We start from the raw sequence: 20,346 nt of genomic DNA, 5'->3' as shown, positions 1-20,346 counted from the left end.
CCTAGGGCTTACTTCAGAGGAGGATTTTCTTGACTTGACTCTTTCTCTTTTTCTTTTTTTTTTGAGACAGGGTCTCACTCTGTCGCCCAGGCTGGAGTGGAGTGGCATGATCATGATTCACTGCAGCCTCAACCTCCTGGGCTCAAGTGATCCTCCAACCTCAACCTCCCAGGTAGCTGGGACCACAGGCATGCACTATCATGCCTGGCTAATTAAAAAAAAAAAAAAATTCCAGGCGCGATGGCTCACACCTGTAATCCCAGCACTTTGGGAGGCCAAGGCAGGCGGAGCACGAGGTCAGGAGTTTGAGACCAGCCTGACCAATATGGTGAAACTCTGTCTCGACTAAAAATACAAAAAATTAGCTGGGCGTAGTGGCGTGAGCCTGTAGTCCCAGCTACTCGGGAGGCTGAGGCAGGAGAATTGCTTGAACCTGGGAGGCGGAGGTTGCAGTAAGTTGGGATTACGCCACTGCATTCCCGCCTGGGTGACAACGAGACTTTGTAACAACAACAACAACAACAAAAGTTTTGCAGAGACAGGATTTCACCATGTTGCTCAGGCTGGTCTCAAACTCCTGGATTCAAGTGATCCTCCCACCTTGGCTTCCCAAAGTGTTGGGATTACAGGCATGAGCCACTGTGCCGGCCTCTGAATCTCGTCTGCATCCCAGTGTCTTTGCTCAGTTGTTTCTGAGGCCCTAGGCTTCCCCACCACCAAACCTTCGCCTAGGCCATTCCTCCCACTTGGAGGACCCGCCGTCTCTCCTTCCATTAATTCAGAATCGCACCTGGCCTGAACAAGCTGTTTCATAGGGCGCCTGCCCCCAAGAGACACATGGAGGGTGAGGTTTATGGCCTGGTGTTCTAGAGGGGTGATTTCCTTGGAGGCTCTTGTAGTCTGGGACAAGTTATATGTCATCCTGAGACTCAGTCTCTCCGTGAGCAAAATAGGCTAGGCAGCTGGAAACTCACTCGACATTCATTCTAAGACTTTTTTAGGACGGATGTGTAGGGACATAAGATGAGGCGGGCAGGGTAGATGCCAGTTGTGAGGGACCTTGAAGGTCATGGAAAGCTTCTAGATTTTATTCTAAATACAGTGGGAAGCCGTTGGAGGGGTGGATCGTGGGAACCGTTTACAGCCTCAGTAAGTTCTTCCCAATGGCCATGTGGATACTGGTTCAAAAGTAGCAAGAGTAGGCCAGGTGCGATGGCTCACACCTGTAATCCCACCACTTTGGGAGCCTGAGGTGGGGGGATCCCTTGATGTCAGGAGTTCGAGACCAGCCTGGCCAACATGGTGAAACCCCGTCTCCAATAAAAATACAAAAATTAGCCAGGCGTGGTGGTGGGCACCTGTAGTCCCAGCTACTCAGGAGGCTGAGGCAGAAGAATCACTTGAACCTGGGAGGCGGAGGTTGCAGTGAGCTGAGATCGTGCCATTGCACTCCAGCCTAGGCAACAGAGTGAGACTCCATCTCAAAAAACAAAAAAAACAAAAAAACCACAAAAAAACACACAAAAAAACAGATAAATACAAAGAAAGTAGCAAGAGTAAAAGTTGGGGAACAGAAGCCCTAGGTAATTGTTTAAGTGAGAGATGAAGGTGACTTCAGTGAGAAGATAGCAGCAAAGGAAATAGGAGGATGGATTTAAGAAGATTCAAGGGTTTAGTAAGTGAACTTGCCAAAGGACTGGATATGGGGGTGACAAGAAAAGAATCTGCCAGGCACAGTGGCTTATGCCTGTAATCTCACTTTGGGAGGCCGAGGTGGTTGCATCACTTGAGGTCAGGAATTCAAGTCCAGCCTGGCCAACATAGTGAAACCCTGTCTCTACTAAAAATATAAAAATTAGCTGAGTGTGGTGGCGTGTGCCTGTAATCCCAGCTACTCAGGAGGCTGAGGCAGGAGAACTGCTTGAACCTGGGAGGTGGAGGTGGCAGTGAGCTGAGATTGCGCCACTGCACTCCAGCCTGGGCGACAGAGCGAGACTCTGTCTCAAAAAAGAAAAAAAAAAAAAAAAAAAAAGAAACACAGGCCAGGCATCGTGGCTCACGCCTGTAATCCTAAAACTTTGGGAGGCCGAGGCCGGCAGATTGCCTGAGCTCAGGAGTTCAAGACCAGCCTGGGCAACATAGTGAATCCCCGTCTCTACTAAAATACAAAAAAAAAAAAAAAAAAAAAAAAAAAAAAATAGCCATGCGGCGGCACGTGCACCTGTAATCCCAGCTACTTGGGAGGCTGAGGCAGGAGAATTGCTTGAACCCGGGAGGCAGAGGTTGCAGTGAGCTGAGAAAGTGCCACTGCACTCCAGCCTGGGTGACAGAGCGAGACTCTGTCTCAAATAAATAAATAAGTAAATAAATGGAAGTATCTGGAAAGGGACGTCCTTAGGTGTCCCCAGAATCCTTCATGCAGTGACCTAACCCATCTTTTTCTTTTCGACTCTCCTCTTAGGCCTTGTATGACCCCATCAACCCTGACAGGGAGACCCTCGAGGAGCCATCACTAACGGACCCCCAGCGTTTGTCCAATGAGCAGGAGGTGCTTCGGGCTCTGCAGCCCCTGCTGGCCCAGGCCAACTTCTCCCCACTGTCCGAGGACACCCTGGCCTACGCGCTGGTGGTCCACCACCCTCAGGATGAGGTCCAGGTACCTGGCTTCCCAGGAGAACGAAACTACCTAGAGGCCTCTAGGGTGGGGCAGAGCCTCTGGGAGGCAGGGGCTGCTGGGAGTTGTAGTCCTGAGCCTGGGACTCCCGCCCATGTGGCGTGCTTGGTGAACTCAAAGAAGGTGCTACTTTTGGCGGGGTGCAGTGACTCAAGCCTGTAATCTCAGCACTTTGGGAGTCCAAGGCGGGCAGATCACCTGAGGTCAGGAGTTCAAGACCAGCCTGGCCAACATGGTGGAATCCCGCATCTACTAAAAATATAAAAAATCTGGGTGTGGTGGCGGGTGCCTATAATCCCAGCTGCTGGGGAGGCTAAGGCAGGAGAATCTCTTGAACCCTGGAGCTGGAGGTTGCAGTGAGCCGAGATCTTGCCATTGCACTCTAGCTTGGGCAATAAGGGTGAAACTCCATTAGAAAAAAAAGGAGGTGCTGCTTTCTCAGGTCACTTCGCTGCCATCTGTTGGAAAAGTATCGTATAATATGGCTCTCTCACGGCAAGAGACTTAGCACCATCTGCCAAAATTGTAATGATAAATAATATAATATAATACAAGGCCAGATTCAGTGGCTCATTCCTGTAATCCCAGCATTCGGGAGGCTGAGGTAGGAGGATTGCTTGAGCCCAGGAGTTCCGGACTCATCTAGGCAACACAGGGAGACCCTGTCTCTACAGAAAACACAAACATTAGTTGAATATGGTGGTGCGGGCCTGTAGTCCCAGCTACTCGGGAGGCTGAGGAGGTGGGAGGATCATTTGATCCCAGGAGTTTAAGGCTGCAGTGAGCTGTGAGCCATGATCTTGCCACTGTACTCCAGCCTGGATGACAAAGTGAGACCCTGTCTCAAAAAAACAAAACAAAGCACACACACACATACAAACCCAAACCCCAAAAAGCATGCAAAATGCTAACAAAATTATAAGAAATACTAAAATCAGCTGGGTGCAGTGGCTCACACCTGTAATCCCAGCACTTTGGGAGGCCGAAGTGGCAGATCACTTGAGGTCAGGAGTTTGAGACCAACCTGGCCAACATGGTAAAACCCTCTCTCTACTAAAAATACAAAAATTAGCCAGGCATGGTGGCGGGCACCTGTAGTCCCAGCTACTTGGGAGGCTGAGGCACGAGGATCACTTGAACCCAGGAGGCGGAGGCTGCAGTGAGCTGAGACTGTGCCACTGCACTCCAGCCTGGGTGACAGAGTGAGACAATATCTCAAAATAGAAATAAAAATAAAAACAAAATAAAAAATACTAAAATCTCCCAAAGTTCCACATTTTAGTGATTTTAAACTGCAGTTTTTCCAAAGTTATGTTTTGTCGTCTCTGAAATTGGGATGCGAATTACAGGTGGTGCTGTGACACCATTTAATCGGCAGTGTATTTAGGTTTTAGTTGCTTCATAAAGTAATCGGGCAGAGTCTGTGGCACCTTAGATTCTAGGAAATACGGTAATAAAGATGACTTCGACGTGAACGGCACCATGTTAGATGATGAACCCTTGTGCAGTATACTACATGGACAACCATATGTGACGGCCCTGCCTAGACAGTGAATGGTGATAAATGGGAAACGGGGGAATTATTTAGGGGCGGGGCATCTGATTCTGGTATCCTGCCCTCAACATCCCTGCCCATGTTCACCCGCCACTGCTTCCTTCATCCCCCCGGCAGGTGACAGTAAATTTGGATCAGTATATCTACATCCACTTCTGGGCCCTGGGCCAGCGAGTCGGGCAGATGCCCCGGAAGTCCAGCGTGGGCTCCAGGCGTGGCTTCTTCACCAGGCTGCCCCCTGCAGAGAGGTGAGGCGGCTCTTGTTCCCCAGCTGCAGCAAGAGGGAGCAAGGTTAGAGTCAAGAGGGGACTGACAGGTCAGTGTCTGGTTTGGGTGTCTGGGCCCTGGGCGGGAAGTTGAGAAATGGGAGGCGTGACTCATCCAAATGCTGTCTTTTCTTCCCAAGGGAAAGTGAGTACTACACTCGATTCCCAGGGGAAGAGAAAGGATGGGGACAGTTCTCCCCATTTTCCAATAAGGAAAACTGAGGCTTGGAGAGGGAGGTCCACATTCTGAAGATGCAGCGCGGCCAGGATTCCAACAAACAACCTGCAAGTCCAACACCAGGGATCGATGGTGTGACTGAACTGATCCCCGGTGGTTGGACACAGCTGATCTCTGGTTTCTTCCCCATGGTTACTGAGTCGCTTTTAAGATGGTTGTGCGACTGTAGAGCCAGAGCGAGTGTCCTGGGATTGGAGGGGGCTCCCCAGGGCAGTGCAGTCCCGATCCTGCTCCTGCCTCTGTCTCTGTCCCTGTCCCTCAGGAGATACTTTAAGCGGGTGGTGCTGGCGGCGCGGACCAAACGGGGACACCTGGTACTGAAGAGTTTCAAGGACACGCCACTGGAGGGCCTGGAGCAGCTGCTGCCGGAGCTGAAGGTGCGCACACCCACCCTGCAGCGCGCCCTGCTCAACCTCATGCTGGTGGTCTCCGGCGTGGCGATCTTCGTCAACGTGGGCATGGTGGTGCTCACCGACCTCAAGGTGGCCACCTCCCTGCTGCTACTGCTCTTTGCCATCTTCATGGGCCTGCGGGCCTCCAAGGTGAGCATGCGCCTGCCACACCTCCTGTGGCCCTGCGCTGTGGGGACCAGGTCAGGCCACCTATAGTTGTCTCTGTTTCATGAATTGTTCCTGCATCATGTTCTTCTCCCTCCCTCCCTTCCTCCCTCCCTTCCTTCTTTCCTTCCTTCCTTCTTTCCTTCCCATTCTTCCTCTTTTCTTTCCCTTCCCTTCCCTCCTTGTCCTTCCTTCCTTCCTTTCTTCCTTCCTTCCTCCCTCCCCCCTCCCCCTTCCTCCCTTCCTCCCTCCCCCTTTCCTCCCTTCTTCCCTCTCTCTCCTCCCCTTCCTTTTCCCCTTTCCCTTCCCTTCTCCCCCTTCCTTCCCCCTCTCCTCCTCTCCCCTCCCCTTTCCCCTTCCCCTTCCTCCCTTCCTTCCTTCCTGTTCCTTTTCCTTCCCTTCCCTCCTTCTCCCCACCTCCTTCCTCCCTCCCTTCCCTTTCTCCCTTCCCTCCCTTCCTGCCCTCTCCTCCCCTCCCCTCCCTTCCCCTCCGTTCCCCTTCCCTTCCCTACTTCATTTACTCAACACCCCTTGGGTGGGTTTCTGAATCTCTCTGAGCCTCAGTTTTCTCATCTGGGAAATGGGGATGATAGCGAGATCTGCCTTGTAGGGTTGTGAGCATGAAGTGAGTGAGTCTGTGAGAAGCACTGGGCAGTGCTCGGCTCGTGGTAGGGGCTACATGAGAGTTGACAGCCGCTCACTGAGCGCCGGCTTTATGGGCACTTTAGTGATGTGGTGAAGGGGGTGTGTTCTGGAACCGGACTTCCTGGATTTGAATCTGGCTCTACTGTCTTCTCACTGTGTCATCTTGAACCTCTCTGTGCCTCAGCTCCAAAATCTGCAAAGTGGGGATGATGGTGGGACCTAACTCAGAGGGATGCTGTGGGGATTAAATGAATTAACATGCACAGTGCGGAGAACAGAGCCTCCCACGTGGCACAGGAAGTACTATGTGAGAGTTCGCTAGTGCCAGGATGATGGTTGTTAGCATCACTAATTGGGCTGTTTGTTCCAAGTCCCCATCCTGACTGGGGATCATTATCATTGGGGGAGCTGGCTGACAAATGCAGCCTCCTGGGCTCCAGTCCTAGTGGACTGAATTGGAAACTCTGGGACTGGGGCCCAGGGAACTATATTTTTAACAAGCTCCCTTTTGATTCTGCTCCATGTGAGTGCTGGGCTGCCTTGAACAGTTGCACGGGTTGTTCACCATCCAAGGATCCGTGGCCCAGGGACCAGGTGGAGGCTGACCCCCAACGCGTGCTCCACTTGCCAAAACGCGTGTCCTGTCTCGAGGCTGAGTCAGCCCAGAGGGGAGTTGCCTTTTACTGATTCTCCCCAGGGTTGGCACCGGCCCCAGGAGTGTAGACTGGTGTGAAGCATCTGTCGTACCCGATCATTCACCTGATGGCTCATTGGTTTTCAAGCTGTTTTCAGCCATGCTGACAGGTTCTTAGGAAGGCCGGTAATAAATCCCACAGATAATAGCCAGGCTGCACAGCCTGAAATGGTGCTGGGATACTCGGGCCAACAGAGGGGCTGGGGAGGGAGCAATTTCTGCTTGGGACCAGGGCTCAGGTAGGATCTGAAGAAAGCTCTGGAAGATGGGGATTGAGCCTGGTGGAGAAAGAGCCCATGAGCTCAGCCTGGCGTATCTCATGGGGCTGGATCCAGTGAGCAGGGTAGAGAGAGGAGGCCCCAGAGGGTGGTGAGGGCCTTGAATACCCAGAGTGGCACCCCAGGTCTTATCCTGAGAATTGCAGGGAACCGTGGAAGGGTTGTAAGCATGGAGGGACAGCTGCGACCCTGGAGGGCAGAGGGGAGGGGCGAGATGAGAGTCAGGGAGGCGGGTGCCTCTGGGGAGAAGACTCTGAGTCCCAGCCCATAGTGACCATCCGCCCTACCCGTCTCTGGCCTCAGGGGGTTTGTGGAGCCTGTCAGGCTCTGAAAGACCCTATTTCAAACCCAATTCACACCAGGCATGGTGGCACATGCCTGTAGCCCTAGCTACTCAGGAGGCCAAGGTGGGAGGATCGCTTGAGCCCTGGAGTTGGAGTCCAGCCTGGGCAACATAGTGAAACCCCAAATCAAAAAATAACAATAAAAAAGCCCAGCTGGGTGCGGTGGCTCACACCTGTAATCCCAGCACTTTGGGAGGCCGAGGCGGGTAGATCACGAGGTCAGGAGTTCAAGACCAGACTGGCTAAGATGGTGATCACTTAAAGTTAGGAGTTCAAGACCAGCCTTGGCAACATGGTGAAATCCCATCTCTACTAAAAATGCAAAAATTAGACCTGGCTCATGCCTGTAATTCTAGCACTTTGGGAGGCCAAGATGGGCAGATCACTTGAGGTCAGGAGTTCAAAATCAGCCTGGCCAACATGGTGAAAACCCCAGCACCATGGGAGGCTGAGGAGCTAGGATCGCTCCAGGCTGGGAGTTTGAGACCAGCCTGGGCAACACAGGGAGAACCCTGTCTCTACAAAAAATACCGGGCTTGGTGGCACACAACTGTAGTCCCAGCTACTTAGGAGGCCAAGGCTTCGGTGCGTTATGAGTTCGCCTGTGAATAGCCACTGAACTCCAGACTGGGCTATAGAGCGAGACCGTGTCAGAAAAAAAACAAAACACCCAGCGTGGGTGACCCCGGTGGCTGTGTATGGGTGGGGGCGCACCCCGAACTGAGCCCACGGGGCGCTGTCCCGCCTGCAGATGTTCGGGCAGCGGCGCAGCGCGCAGGCGCTGGAGCTGGCGCACATGCTCTACTACCGCAGTACGTCCAACAACTCGGAGCTGCTCAGCGCCCTGGCCCTGCGCGCGCAGGACGAGCACACCAAGGAGGCGCTGCTGGCTCACAGCTTCCTGGCCCGGCGGCCAGGGGGCACTCAAGGCTCGCCCGAAGGTAGGACGTGACCCTGGGACACTGCCCCCGGGGGCCACACCCCCGCGAGGCCCCGCCCCAGCGCGACACGTCCCCACTCCCAGTTCCCACGGGTGGACCTGACGGATTTGCGAAGAGACCCCGACCCTCAACAGACAGGACCTCCGAATCCAGCCTCCGATCTTGGTCCCTGATGTGACCGCCCTTTCCTAACCTCAGCCTGGTTGGGAGTCTTGGCTCCATGGCACGGACCCCTCCTGTCACTCTTTTCCTCTACCTGAGCTGACACTCTCCTTACAAGAGACCCTGTGCGCTCCTTGTGTGGGCCCCAGGTGGTCCCCTTCCCTACAGGAGCCCCCACCTTCCCTGCGCAGGAGCCCCTGACTGATCCCCAGACGAGAGTCCCAGAGCTGGGCCTTCTGGCCCTCTCAAGCCTCCTGGGCCTTGTTCTGTTCCCTTCCAAGCCTCAAGATCACTCCTACGCTTCTCCCAAACCCAGACCCTTCCTGTTCTTTGCCCTACGCCCCTCCTTGCTGGTCCCCCAAATCTTCCCCGATCTCAGTGTGACCTCAGAACACCTGCCTCTCCCCTTGCAGAGACCTCCAGGTGGCTCCGGTCGGAGGTGGAGAACTGGCTCCTAGCCAAGTCAGGCTGTGAGGTGGCCTTCAACGGAACTCGGGCCCTGGCGCATCTGCAGGCCCTGACCCCCAGCATGGGATTGTACCCACCCCCGGGTTTCCCCAAACTAGACCCAATGACTCCAATCACTTCCGAGCTCCCGCAGGCCACGCCCAGCAGTAACACCCCCTGAGTAGAACCTACCTTCCTGCCCAGTCAGCATACTAGGAACTAAGCCCCGCCTTGTTCACGACAGGCTGTCAATTGCTGTTATACTTTTTGACTCCAACTTCCAATGACAGGTAATTATTTTTGCTACACTGTGTGCTTGAGCAAAGCAGCCAATCAAAGTAGCCAGCAGTTGCTGAGTCCCCCCCCCGCCCCTTCTATGAACAGCCAATCAAAGCGACTTAGCTCGGTTTCTATTCCATTTCTTAGTCCCACCTTCACCATAAACATCCAAGTGTGGTTTGACCGAGGAGCTGGGGGTGTCTGCCAATCACAGCTGCTCAGCTCTGGCTTCTGTAAACCGCCAGGTAGAGTGAAAGCTGCGCCCTCCCGAGACTATATATCATTGTCTTTTTTAGCCCGCTCCAGGCAAACTGCCCATCATGTGCACCAAGGCCGTTTAGCCCTGCCTCCTGGCAAACAGCCAGTGACAGCTGCTGGGTTCCATCAACCTTGGGCAGCCGGTTGTCGCTGCAGGGAAGCCACCAATAAGAATTTCGAAAGGAAACCTGATCTTGCTATCAATTGCTGCTGCTTAAATGGCAGGCCAGCTGGTCAGCTGCTGATCAGGGTGTCTAGGCTGAAGGAGTTAGAGACCTTGTGCTAGGTAGGTGAACCAGAAACCACCCTCGCCACCAAGACTCGCTCCCAACCTGGCTCCCGGCAATCTCAGGTGCCTTCCTCGCCCAGGTCCTTCACCCTTTCTACAGAAACTACCTCGGTCTGGATCTCCCCACCACCAGCAGCCTGTGCAATATTTATTAGTCTATCAATTTCTCCCCGGTCTCCTGTCCCAAAGTAATAAATCATGTTTAGTAAGTCTGGATGAGGCTACTCTCAACACACTGCCTTTAGGGTAACCTTGCTGTGTAGGAGCAGTTAAAAAATTATTTTAAGAAATCTGGATGAGTAGAATGGCTGCAGGAGTGGGAGGGAAGGAAAGCAATTGAATCCTGGAAAGAAGGGAGGGACTCTAGCTAGATCTTGGGGTCCCAGACAGAGAAAGCTGTAGTCCTAAAAAGAGGCTGGGTTCATGGTTGGTGAAACAAAGACAGTCATAGAAGAGGATCTTAGAAGGATCTGATTCCTGAGGAGTCCCAGGGCCTGATGAACAGAGGAGATAGGGTAGCCATGTGCGATTATGCAGATTTGCAGATTTTTTTTTTTTTTTTTTTGAGACGGAGTTTCACTCTTGTTGCCCAGGCTGGAATGCAATGGTGTGATCTTGGCTTACTGCAACCTCCATCTCCTGGATTCAAGTGATTCTCCTGCCTCAGCCTCCCGAGTAGCTGGGATTACAGGCGCCTGCCACCATGCCTGGCTAATTTTTTGTATTTTCAGTAGAGATGGGGTTTCACCATGTTGGCCAGGCTGGTCTCGAACTCCTGACCTCAGGTGATCCACCCACCTCAGCCTCCCAAAGTGCTGGGATTACAGGTGTGAGCCACCAAACCCGGTCTGTGCAGATTGTTAACTGCACAAAGGAACACAGCCACAGCTGGGTGGCTGTAAGATCCAGCTCATACCCCTGCATGTGTCCTGGTGTGGGGCTGGGTCAGCAAGAAGAAGGGGTGCCTTCTAATTTTTGCTAACGTGTCATATGGGCTAGAGGCAGCCTTTGGAGAGAGGGGAAGTCTCCCTCTCTAGGACCCCAAATGTTCAGTCCCTAGAGAGGGAGAACTGGGCCAGGCGTGGTGGCTCACGCCTATAATCCCAGCACTCTGGGAGGCTGAGGTGGGTGGATCACCTGAGGTCAGGAGTTCGAGACCAGCCTGGCCAACATGGTGAAACCCCGTCTCTACTAAAGATACAAAAATTAGCCAGGCATGGTGGTGGGCGCCTGTAATCCCAGCTGCTCAGGAGGCTGAAGCAGGAGAATTGCTTGAACCCGGGAGGCGGAGGTAGCAGTGAGTGAAGATCACGCCACTGCACTCCAGCCTGGGTGACAGAACGAGAACTCCGTCTCAAAAAGAAGAGAGAGACTGGTTTCCTAGAGGGAAAAAGAAAGCTCTTTTCCCAAATGGAAAGTTAGTAGAAAGAATAAAGAGTCCAAAGTTAGCCAGGTGTGGTGGCTCGTGCCTGTAGTCCCAGCTACTCAGGAGGCTGAGGCAGGAGAATCGCTTGAACCGGGAGGCGGAGGTTGCAGTGAGCCGAGATCGCACCACTGCACTCCAGCCTGGACAAAAAGAAGAGTCCAACAATCTAGAAACACACACTATGCCCGGGGCTCTGAGAGAGAGCAACAGAGTGACAGAAGCTTGGGCAAAGAGACAGGACTGACTGGTCACTGCAGGCTTCCTATCCTAAGAGGGTTTGCTGGGACCCAGAATCCAGGTTCTTCCCAGAAGTGTCAGAAGGTCTAGATTCAGGTGCCTCTCAGAGGTCTCTTGGGCCTTGAGAGGGGAAGGCCCAGGCTCTTGGGTCTGTGGGAGGGAAACGGTGACTGGGGTCCTGGCTCCTGTGTCCTCGGGAAGAAGGGATAGGGGGCTGGGAGATGGGCATTCTGAGGGCTGAGCAGCTGGTGGTGGGAACCCAAATAGGTTCAGGAGAGGTCAAGCGTGCGCAGCCTGGGTCCCTGGAGGCGGAAGGAAGGAAGGAAGGAGATCAAGGCAGAGCCCGCGGTAAAACAGTTTTATTTTCTGGAGGACGCGCGGCGAGGGGGGCCGGGAGCGGGCGGGGGCCGCCAGGCGAGGCGGGGCGCTCACTCCCGCTTCCGCAGGTGGATGTAGATGATGCCACTGACCAGGGCGAGGGGGAAGGCCACCCAGGCCAAGGCGAAGCAGTATCCGAAGCTGCCGCCTCGCGGGTGCTTCGCTAGGATCTCCTCGGCGTGAATGGCATAGATCAAGGCCCCAGTAAACACCGCCACGCCTGCGGAAGACGAAAACCACGCGTCACGCAGCGCCCCTCAAGAAGACTACATTTCCCAATATCCCACGGGGGCAAAGAAACGCCGGAGGGCGAGTGGGCAGCGCCGTTGCCCTCTGGGAGTTGTGGTTCTCTCTCCCCAGCGCCGTGCAACTGCAGCGCGGCCTTAGGTAACCGATTTAATCTCTCTAGGTCCGATAATATCTATCCATCCAAGGAATACTTTTGAATGTGTTTCTATAAGACAAACATGCAGTAGTAAATTAATAAAGCAAGAGAGAGGCTTTGCAAGAACGTAGAAAAATAATGTTCCCCAAACTAAGGACTATGATTAAGTTAGCCCTTTGCACCTTAAGTCAAAAAATTAAAAAGTAAGCAAAACTCCTTGAAGTGTCTGATGCACAATAGGCACGCGAGAAACAGCAGTTGACTGACATAAATACCATTACTATTATGATTCAGAGCTCTCTACTGAGGTACTAATTAGCTTATCCCCCAACGTCACCCCCAATCCCTGGGACCAAAACTATTTATCTATACCTCCTTCCCCAGCCCCGGCTCCCTGAAGCTCTAAGTTCCCTGATGACTCATAGGCACAAGCCACAACTATCATTAGCCACTGAAAACTACAAGTCCCAGCAATCCCTGGGGGCAGAGAGGTAGCCCACGGAGGCACCTCTCGTGCTCTTGGGGTGTTGAAAATTGTTTTCTTCTGCGAGAGGCCCATTCTCAGGGCCCCCAGCATCTTGACGCACCCCACTTCCCTTCTGCTCAATTCTTGGGGGATTAGGGGTGGGGAGGGGCAGTGCTTACTGGTGCAAAGCTGGCAGAGGCCGGTGGCATAGAAGAGACCTCCTCGTCGCATTGTGTAGAGCTGGAACATGAACAGGATGAAGGACAGACAGCAGAGAATGAGGGAGAGCACCATGAGGACCTGCACCGCCTTCAGCCAGCCTGCAGTAAGGAGGACACAGAAGGGGACAATCACGGTGGGTCCAGAGTGCCAGCTCCACCTGATTGCTCACCATGTGACCCTTCTCTGCCCCATCCCTGCTCCTGTTTAGACCCATACAAGCTCACTTAGATTATTGCTTATGTTGACCTTGAGCCCTGTTACCTTGCTAAATTCCTGTCTCAGTTCTAGTAGTTGCTTTGCAGATGGTTTTTTTTTTTTTTTTTTTTTTTGAGACCAGGTCTTGCTCTGTTGCCCAAGCTGGAGTTCAGTGGTGCAATCATAGCTCACTGCAGCCTCATCCTCCAGGGTTCAAGAAATTCTCTCACCCCTGCTTCCTGAGTAGCTGGGGTCACAGGCACAAGCCACCACACGTGGGTAATTTTTAAATTTTTTGTAGAGACAGCGTTTTCCTATGTTGTCCAGGCTGGTCTTGAACTCCTGGGCTCAAGTGATCCTTCCTCCTCAGCCTCCCAAGGTGCTGGGATTACAGGTGCGAGCCACTGTGCCTGTCCACTTTGCAGAATTTTAATGGATTTTCTACAACATGTTTACTGGGAATAGAGACACTTTTTCCTAATTTATTTCCCATGCCTTTTATTTATTTTTCTTGCCTTCTTGCATTGGCTACTCCAGTAAAACGTTGAATAGAAGTGGTAAGAGCACACCACTTCCTTTAATCTTAGTTTTGCATTAAATCTTTCACATAGAACTTTAGATAGATGCAGCTCTATTTCTTTAGAACTCCAATGCACCTGGCCCCACCCCTTTAGCACCTTAAGTGGTTTCAGCCCCATTCCCTTGGAACTTGGATGAAATGGTCCCAGGCATCCATTCAGAGCACCAGCCCCATCTCCTTAAGGCTTTTGAAAAATACTCTTGGGATCAGAATCTTGGGAGGTTTTTCTCTATTCTTTTTTTTTTTTTTTTTTTTAAGATAGAGTCTTACTCTGTCGCCCAGGCTGGAGTGCAGTAGTGCAATCTCAGCTCACTGCAACTTCCACCTCCCGGTTCAAGCGATTCTCCTGCCTCAGTCTCCCGAGTAGCTGGGACTACAGGCGTATGACACCATGCCCGGCTAATTTTTTTGTATTTTTAGTAGAGACGGGAATTCATCATCTTGGCCAGGCTGGTCTCAAACTCCTGGCCTCATGATCCACCCGCCTTGGCCTCCACTCTCTCTTTAAACCTATAGCATGCCGTCTCACCCTTTCTGAGTCAGAGAAGGAGGCTTTTATCTATATGGCCTCTTCAGAACAGGAGCTACTGGCTGGACGCGGTGGCTCACGTCTGTAATCTTAGCACTTTGGAAGGCCGAGGCAGGTGGATCACCTGAAGTCAGAAGTTTAAGACCAGCCTGGCCAACATGGTGAAACCCTGTCTCTACTAAAAATACAAAATTAGTCAGGCGTGGTGGCACACACTTGCAGTCCCAGCTACTCGGGAGGCTGAGGCAGGATAATTGCTCGGAACTGGGAGGCAGAGGTTGCAGTGAGCCGAGATTGCGCCACTGCACTCCAGCCTGGACAACAAGAGGAAAACTCCGTCTCAAAAAAAGGAAAAAAAAAGAAAAAAAACCAACACATAGGTACATCCAGACAGGCGGGACATGCATTAGCCCTAGGCACTCAGCAACTCAGGCCTGGACCCCGCCCACTCCAACTTTGTTGGGGGAGGGTTCCCAATCTTGGTTCCCTGAGGACACTAAGGGTTTCTCTTCCCCTTTGAAGACCAGTCCCGCCGCCCTCACCCCTCACCATTCTCGCTGACGTTACTGCAGGCCCACGTTTTGGTGTCATTGTTCCACGTGCAGTCGTACCAGAGATTCAGGGACTCTTTCCCGGGGAGAGTCCACCAGGACTGAGATGGACAGAGAATGAAACAAGGGGCAGGGTTAGGAAAGGGGAGGGGACAGGGTCAGGGAGACTGTGGGAAGGGCTGGGAAAAGGGTGGGGTATCTGGGATGGGGCAGAACTGGGGAGAGCTAGGATTTAGTATGAGAGGGGGTAGGGTCAGGATAGGGAGGAGGCATCAGAGGTAGAGCTAAAAGGGTTAACCTGGTGGTTCACGCCTGTAATCCCAGCACTGTGGGAGGCTGAGGCAGGCGGATCACTTGAGGCCAGGGGTTCGAGACCAGCCTGGGCAACATGGTGAAACCCCGTCTCTACCAAAATAAAAAAAATTAGCCGGGCGTGGTGGCAGGTGACTCTAATCTCAGTGCTCGTGGGGCTGGAGAATCGCTTGAACTGGGAGGCTAAGGTTGCAGTGAGCTGAGATCGCACCACTGCACTCCAGCCTGGGGGACAGAGTGAGACCCTGTCTCAAAATAAATAAAATAAAGGCCGGGCACGGTGGCTCAAGCCTGTAATCGCAGCACTTTGGGAGGCCGAGATGGGCGGATCACAAGGTCATGAGATCGAGACCATCCTGGCTAACACGGTGAAACCCCGTCTCTACTAAAAAAAATACAAAAAACTAGCCGGGCGAGGTGGCGGGCGTCTGTAGTCCCAGCTACTCAGGAGGCTGAGGCAAGAGAATGGCGTAAACCCGGGAGGCAGAGCTTGCAGTGAGCTGAGATCCGGCCACTGCACTCCAGCCTGGGCGACAGAGCCAGACTCCGTCTCAAAAAAAATTAAAAAAAATAAATAAATAAAATAAAATATAAAATAAATACTAGGTAAAGGGGCGGGGCCAGAGTGCCTTTAGAGGAGGGGCATGGCAAGATTCCAAAGGGGAGCAGAAGGGCCCTGAGCTCCAAATAGGCTTACCTTGTCCAAAGTGGCCACAAAAAGCAGGATGAGAATGAGGATGTGAAGGGCTGAGACCACCAGCAAGAGGAGTGACATGGCTGCGGTGGAAGCCTGGGGAGGGGGAGCAGGGGACGGAGTCTCAAGAGGTTGGCACAGCCCAGGCACAGTGGCTCACGCCTATAATCCCAGCACTTTGGGAGGCCGAGGCAGGCGGATCACTTGAGGTCAGGAGATCGAGACCAGCCTGGCCAACATGGTGAAACCCCATCTCTACTAAAAATACAAAATTAGCTGGGTGTGGTGGTGCACGCCTGTAATCCCAGCTACTCAGGAGGCTGAGACAGGAGAGTCACTGGAATCCGGGAGGCGAAGGTTGCAATGAGCCGAGATCGTGCCATTGCACTCCAGCCTGGGTGACAGAACAAGACTCTGTCTCAAAAAAAAAAAAAAAAAAAAAAAAAAAAGGCACAAAGGCAGGTGAGATGTCTCCTGATGGAGGAAGGGCTTGGGTGCAGACTCCTGGGTCTCTCAGGAAGGAGGCCGCTGGGGCCTGGATTCCTGAGTTCCCCATTGGCTGGAGGGGTGGAGAGGGCCAGAGGTGGATTCTTGGGGTCCTTGAATGAGGAGGACTCACAATGTGGCTCCTTTCTCCCCAGAACCCTGTCTCTGGGTTACATACAGGCCAGATGGTGAAAATTCAAGTTGAGACCCCCGCCCCAAACCCTGATGTATCAGGATGGAGGAGCTGTCCCCAGCGACAGGCATCCTTGACTCACACCACTCCTCTCCTGGGGTGAGGGGAGGAGGGGGACCTGGTGAGTCATCTGGTGACTCATTCCTGCTCCCCCCCATCTCTAAGCACCAGGGAAACCCCAGCCTCTGGCTATGTCCACGAGGTCCTCACCCCACCCTGCTGCCAGACTGGTGATTGCTGGACATCTTCTGGAGGAAATGGATGGGATTCACCTTGCGGGAAGAGAGGCCTGAGAAGGAGTTAGCCTCCCAGGACCCTTTGGTGCCCAGGAACAGGGGACCTAGAGGTCTCCCAGATTTGGGGTGTTCTCATGCAATGCCCTGATCTCAGGGCCCTCAGAGGACAGTGGACACCGCTGAGGAAAAAACTGCAGGAAGTTTTCGGTGGAGGGCTCTGCTGGGACCCCAAAACTTTGCTGGGCCCCACCCCTTCCCATATCCCCACCTCAAGTGCTAAGAGATCACTTATTAAATGACAAGGATTTCCAAGAGTAAGGGGCGTCTCTCCCAGCCTGGGGGTGTCCTTCCCAAACTGCTACATTCCCAAGTAAATTAAGAAGTCCCAGCCCTGAATAACGGACTGGAAACTTACCGAGAGCCGCGAAAAAGTCAGAGCTGGAGTCGGTCTCGTCCCTCGCTCGGGCCTCCGTGCCCCGCCCTTCTCCTCCCTTCTTTCACCCTCCCGAGGCCCCCGCCTCTCTCACCGCCTTCCTCCCTTGCTCTCCCCTCCAATCCGGAACCCTTTCTCTTTCGCTCTCTCTCCTTCTGCCTCTCCTCTCTTCCTCCTGCCCTCACTGTCTGGGCCGCCTTCTCTCTTGCTCCCGTTTCTCTTTCTCTCCTCCTCGCAATATATACTGACCCTTTTATAAACCCACTCTCACCGCGCCCAGCTGAGGTCCGCCGCCAGTGGGAGGGCCCAGGCACTCCGGTTCCTCTTTCTTTGGGCCCCCACCCAATCCCCTCAGACAGACATCATCTGGGGCTCCCTCCCAGAGTTGAGAGGAGAAACTCTTGGAATGGGGCTCTGGGGAGGGGCAAGCGTCACGGGTGGGAGGGCCCGATTCTCAGGACCCTTGGGTTTTGAGGTCTTGTCTTGGGACCGGATGTCTGCTTTCCCTGATGGAGCCTGGGGCTGGATAGGCGTCTGGGAAAGGAGGCCAGATTTCTTTTTTTTTTTTTTTTTTTTTTTTTTTGACGGAGTCTCACGCTGTTGCCCAGGCTGGAGTGCAGTGGCGCGATCTCGGCTCACTGCAAGCTCCGCCTCCCGGGTTCCCGCCATTCTCCTGCCTCAGCCTCCTGAGTAGCTGGGACTCCAGGCGCCCGCCACCGCGCCCGGTTAATTTTTTGTATTTTTAGTAGAGACGGGGTTTCACTGTGGTCTCGATCTCCTGACCTTGTGATCCGCCCGCCTCGGCCTCCCAAAGTGCTGGGATTACAGGCTTGAGCCACCGCGCCCGGAGGAGGCCAGATTTCTGTGGCATGCATTGAGATTGGGCTGATGAAGTTGGCCCCGTGGTGGGGGTTAGAGGATGGGAGATGAAGTTTGTGAAACTCGGCAGGGCAATGTGGCTCACGCCTGTAATCCCAGCACTTTTGGGAGGCCGAGACGGGCAGATCATCTGAGGTCAGGAGCTCGAGACCAGCCTGGCCAACATGGTGGAAACCCGTCTCTATCAAAAATACAAAAATGAGCCGGGCGTGGTGGCGGGCGACTGTAATCCCAGCTACTCGGGAGGCTGAGCCACAAGAATCGCCTGAACGCGAGAGGTGGAGGCTGCAGTGAGCTGAGTTTGCACCACTGCCCTCCAGCCTGGGTGACAAAGTGAGACTCTGTGGCAAAAAAAAAAAAAAAAAAAAAAAAAAAAAAGGCCGGGCGCGGTGGCTCAAGCCTGTAATCCCAGCACTTTGGGAGGCCGAGACGGGTGGATCACGAGGTCAGGAGATCGAGACCATCCTGGCTAACATGGTGAAACCCCGTCTCTACTAAAAAATAACAAAAAACTAGCCGGGCGATGTGGCGGACGCCTGTAGTCCCAGCTACTCGGGAGGCTGAGGCAGGAGAATGGCGTGAACCCGGGAGGCGGAGCTTGCAGTGAGCTGAGACCCGGCCACTGCACTCCAGCCTGGGCGACAGAGCAAGACTCCGTCTCAAAAAAAAAAAAAAAAAAAAAAAAAAAAAAAAAAAAAAGAAATGCGTGAAACTCTGGAAGGCGGGGAGGAGGAGACAGAAGTTAAGAATCCCAGCGCCATCATTTCCTGGCTCAGTGACTTTGAGCCAATTATTTCACCCACCTGGGCTCCAGTATCTTAGTCTATGTCAAGAGTATAATAATACTGACAAAATACTAATACTGATAATAATAATTCTGATACTTATGCTGAATGAATAAGGTAATATTGGTACACTCACACACCTAAGCTGTTCCTTCATCAAACATTTATTGAACATGTATTCCGATCTAGCAGTTAATAATGAAAACAGACACGACCCCTGCTGGTATTATGGAGCTTGTCTTCTAGTAGAGGAAGACAGACAAGAGAAAACATCAATGATGAAGATAAATCTCAGCTAGGGATAACTGCCTTGCAAAACAAATACAATAGGGTGGACGCGGTGGCTCATGCCTGTAATCTCAGCACTTTGGGAGGCCGAGGCTGGAGGATCACCTGAGGTCGGGAGTTCAAGACCAGCCTGGCCAACATGGTGAAACCCTGTCTTTACTAAAAATACAAAAACTAGCTGGGCGTGGTAGTGGGCGCCTGTAATCCAAGCTACTCGGGAGGCTGAGACAGGAGAATTGCTTGAACCTGGGAGGTGGAGGTTGCAGTGAGCTGAAATCATGCTACTGCACTCCAGCCTGGGTGACAGAGCAAGACTCCATCTCAAAAAAAGAAAGAAAAAGAAATAAATAATAAACCAAACAGTGATGGAGATAATGACGGAGTGCAGGGGAGACTACTTGAAACAGGAGAATCAGGGAAGGCGTCTTGGAGGAGGTAAAATTTGAGCTGAAGACAGGAGTCATTTGAATGCTGGGGTCGGGGAGCGGTGGGGGGAAGTGGGGGGAAGAGGAAGTGCAAAAGCTCTTAAAGCTTTTGAGAACAAGCTCAGGTTGTTCAGGGAGCAGACAGAAGGGCCAGTGTGGCTGGCACATAGGGAGACAGAGGGAGTGGTAAGAAGGGAAATCAAAGGGTGCCCTTGAAGACTAGGGGAGGGGCTTGGATTTCATTCTAAATGCAGTGGGAAGCCATTAGGTTTTAACGGAGTGTAGTACCAAAGATTTTTTTTTTTTTTGAAATGAAGTCTCGCTCTGTCATCCAGGCTGGAGTGCAGTGGCATGATCTCAGCTCACTGCAACCTCCACCTCCCGGGTTCAAGCAATTCTCCTGCCTCAGCCTCCTGAGTAGCTGGGATTGCAGGTGCCCGCTACCATGCCCGGCCAATTTTTGTATTTTTAGTAGAGACGGGGTTTCTCCATATTGGCCAGGCTGGCCTCGAACTCCTGACCTCGTGATCTGCCCGCCTTGGCCTCCCAACGTGATGGGATTACAGGTGTGAGCCACCGTGCCCAGCCCCAAAGGTTTAATGTTAATTATTATATTCATTTTGGGGATATTAAATTAGGATGGGGGGTGATGATTACTATGTACACGAGTCTCTGGGGAGGGGACCAGGTGTCCAAGACTCTGATAAATTGAGAGCAGGGGAATTCAAATCCTGGATCCAGGGAAAGGAACTGGATGTTGGGATGTCTGGGTATCTGATGGGCCAGAGCTGGGTTTGGGATAGCTGTTGGTGATTTGAGGGATGGACAGTTCAGTGCCTGGCTGGGTACCCCGAGACCTGGAAGCTGGGATACCAGTATAGTACAGACTGTAGAGCCACACTGGTTGGACTCAAAATCCAAGCTGTTTTACTAATTGGCTGTGTAATTTTTGGCAAGTTACTAATAACTTCTCTATGCCTCAGTTTCATCTGAAAAATAGATAATAGTAAATACATTAT

The 20,346-nt window shown here is 52.7% G+C and overlaps 3 protein-coding genes across 4 annotated transcripts in view; 1 reads left to right on the top strand and 2 right to left on the bottom strand.

Moving 5' to 3' along the window:
• Nucleotides 1-9,841, top strand: part of TMEM143 (transmembrane protein 143) — a 170,232-nt gene extending 160,391 nt beyond the window's left edge. The window contains exons 5-9 of one of the 2 annotated variants that reach the window (XM_050772454.1): nt 2,462-2,656; nt 4,347-4,477; nt 4,996-5,275; nt 8,003-8,192; nt 8,768-9,841. In XM_050772454.1, the coding sequence (XP_050628411.1) occupies nt 2,462-2,656; nt 4,347-4,477; nt 4,996-5,275; nt 8,003-8,192; nt 8,768-8,982 (1,011 nt within the window). In that variant the 3' untranslated portion in view covers nt 8,983-9,841. Of the gene's footprint in view, nt 1-2,461; nt 2,657-4,346; nt 4,478-4,995; nt 5,276-6,463; nt 7,827-8,002; nt 8,193-8,767 lie in introns of those variants that run through there. The other variant, XM_050772455.1, reaches the window with a different exon arrangement.
• GRWD1 (glutamate rich WD repeat containing 1) overlaps nt 1-20,346 on the bottom strand; it is a 152,411-nt gene that overhangs the window by 112,509 nt on the left and 19,556 nt on the right. The window lies entirely within an intron of this gene.
• Nucleotides 11,634-20,346, bottom strand: part of EMP3 (epithelial membrane protein 3) — a 40,674-nt gene continuing 31,961 nt past the window's right edge. The window contains exons 2-6 of the mRNA XM_050772535.1: nt 16,933-16,985; nt 15,606-15,698; nt 14,595-14,697; nt 12,699-12,839; nt 11,634-11,888 (exon numbers count right to left, since the gene is read on the bottom strand). Of these exons, the coding sequence (XP_050628492.1) occupies nt 11,719-11,888; nt 12,699-12,839; nt 14,595-14,697; nt 15,606-15,683 (492 nt within the window). The 5' untranslated portion in view covers nt 15,684-15,698; nt 16,933-16,985 and the 3' untranslated portion in view covers nt 11,634-11,718. The remainder of the gene's footprint in view (nt 11,889-12,698; nt 12,840-14,594; nt 14,698-15,605; nt 15,699-16,932; nt 16,986-20,346) is intronic.

The sequence above is a fragment of the Macaca thibetana genome, chromosome 19 (genome assembly GCF_024542745.1).
Source record: "Macaca thibetana thibetana isolate TM-01 chromosome 19, ASM2454274v1, whole genome shotgun sequence".
In the NCBI taxonomy this organism is placed as follows: Eukaryota; Metazoa; Chordata; class Mammalia; order Primates; family Cercopithecidae; genus Macaca; species Macaca thibetana.
This window is presented reverse-complemented; position numbering and strand designations above follow the sequence as displayed.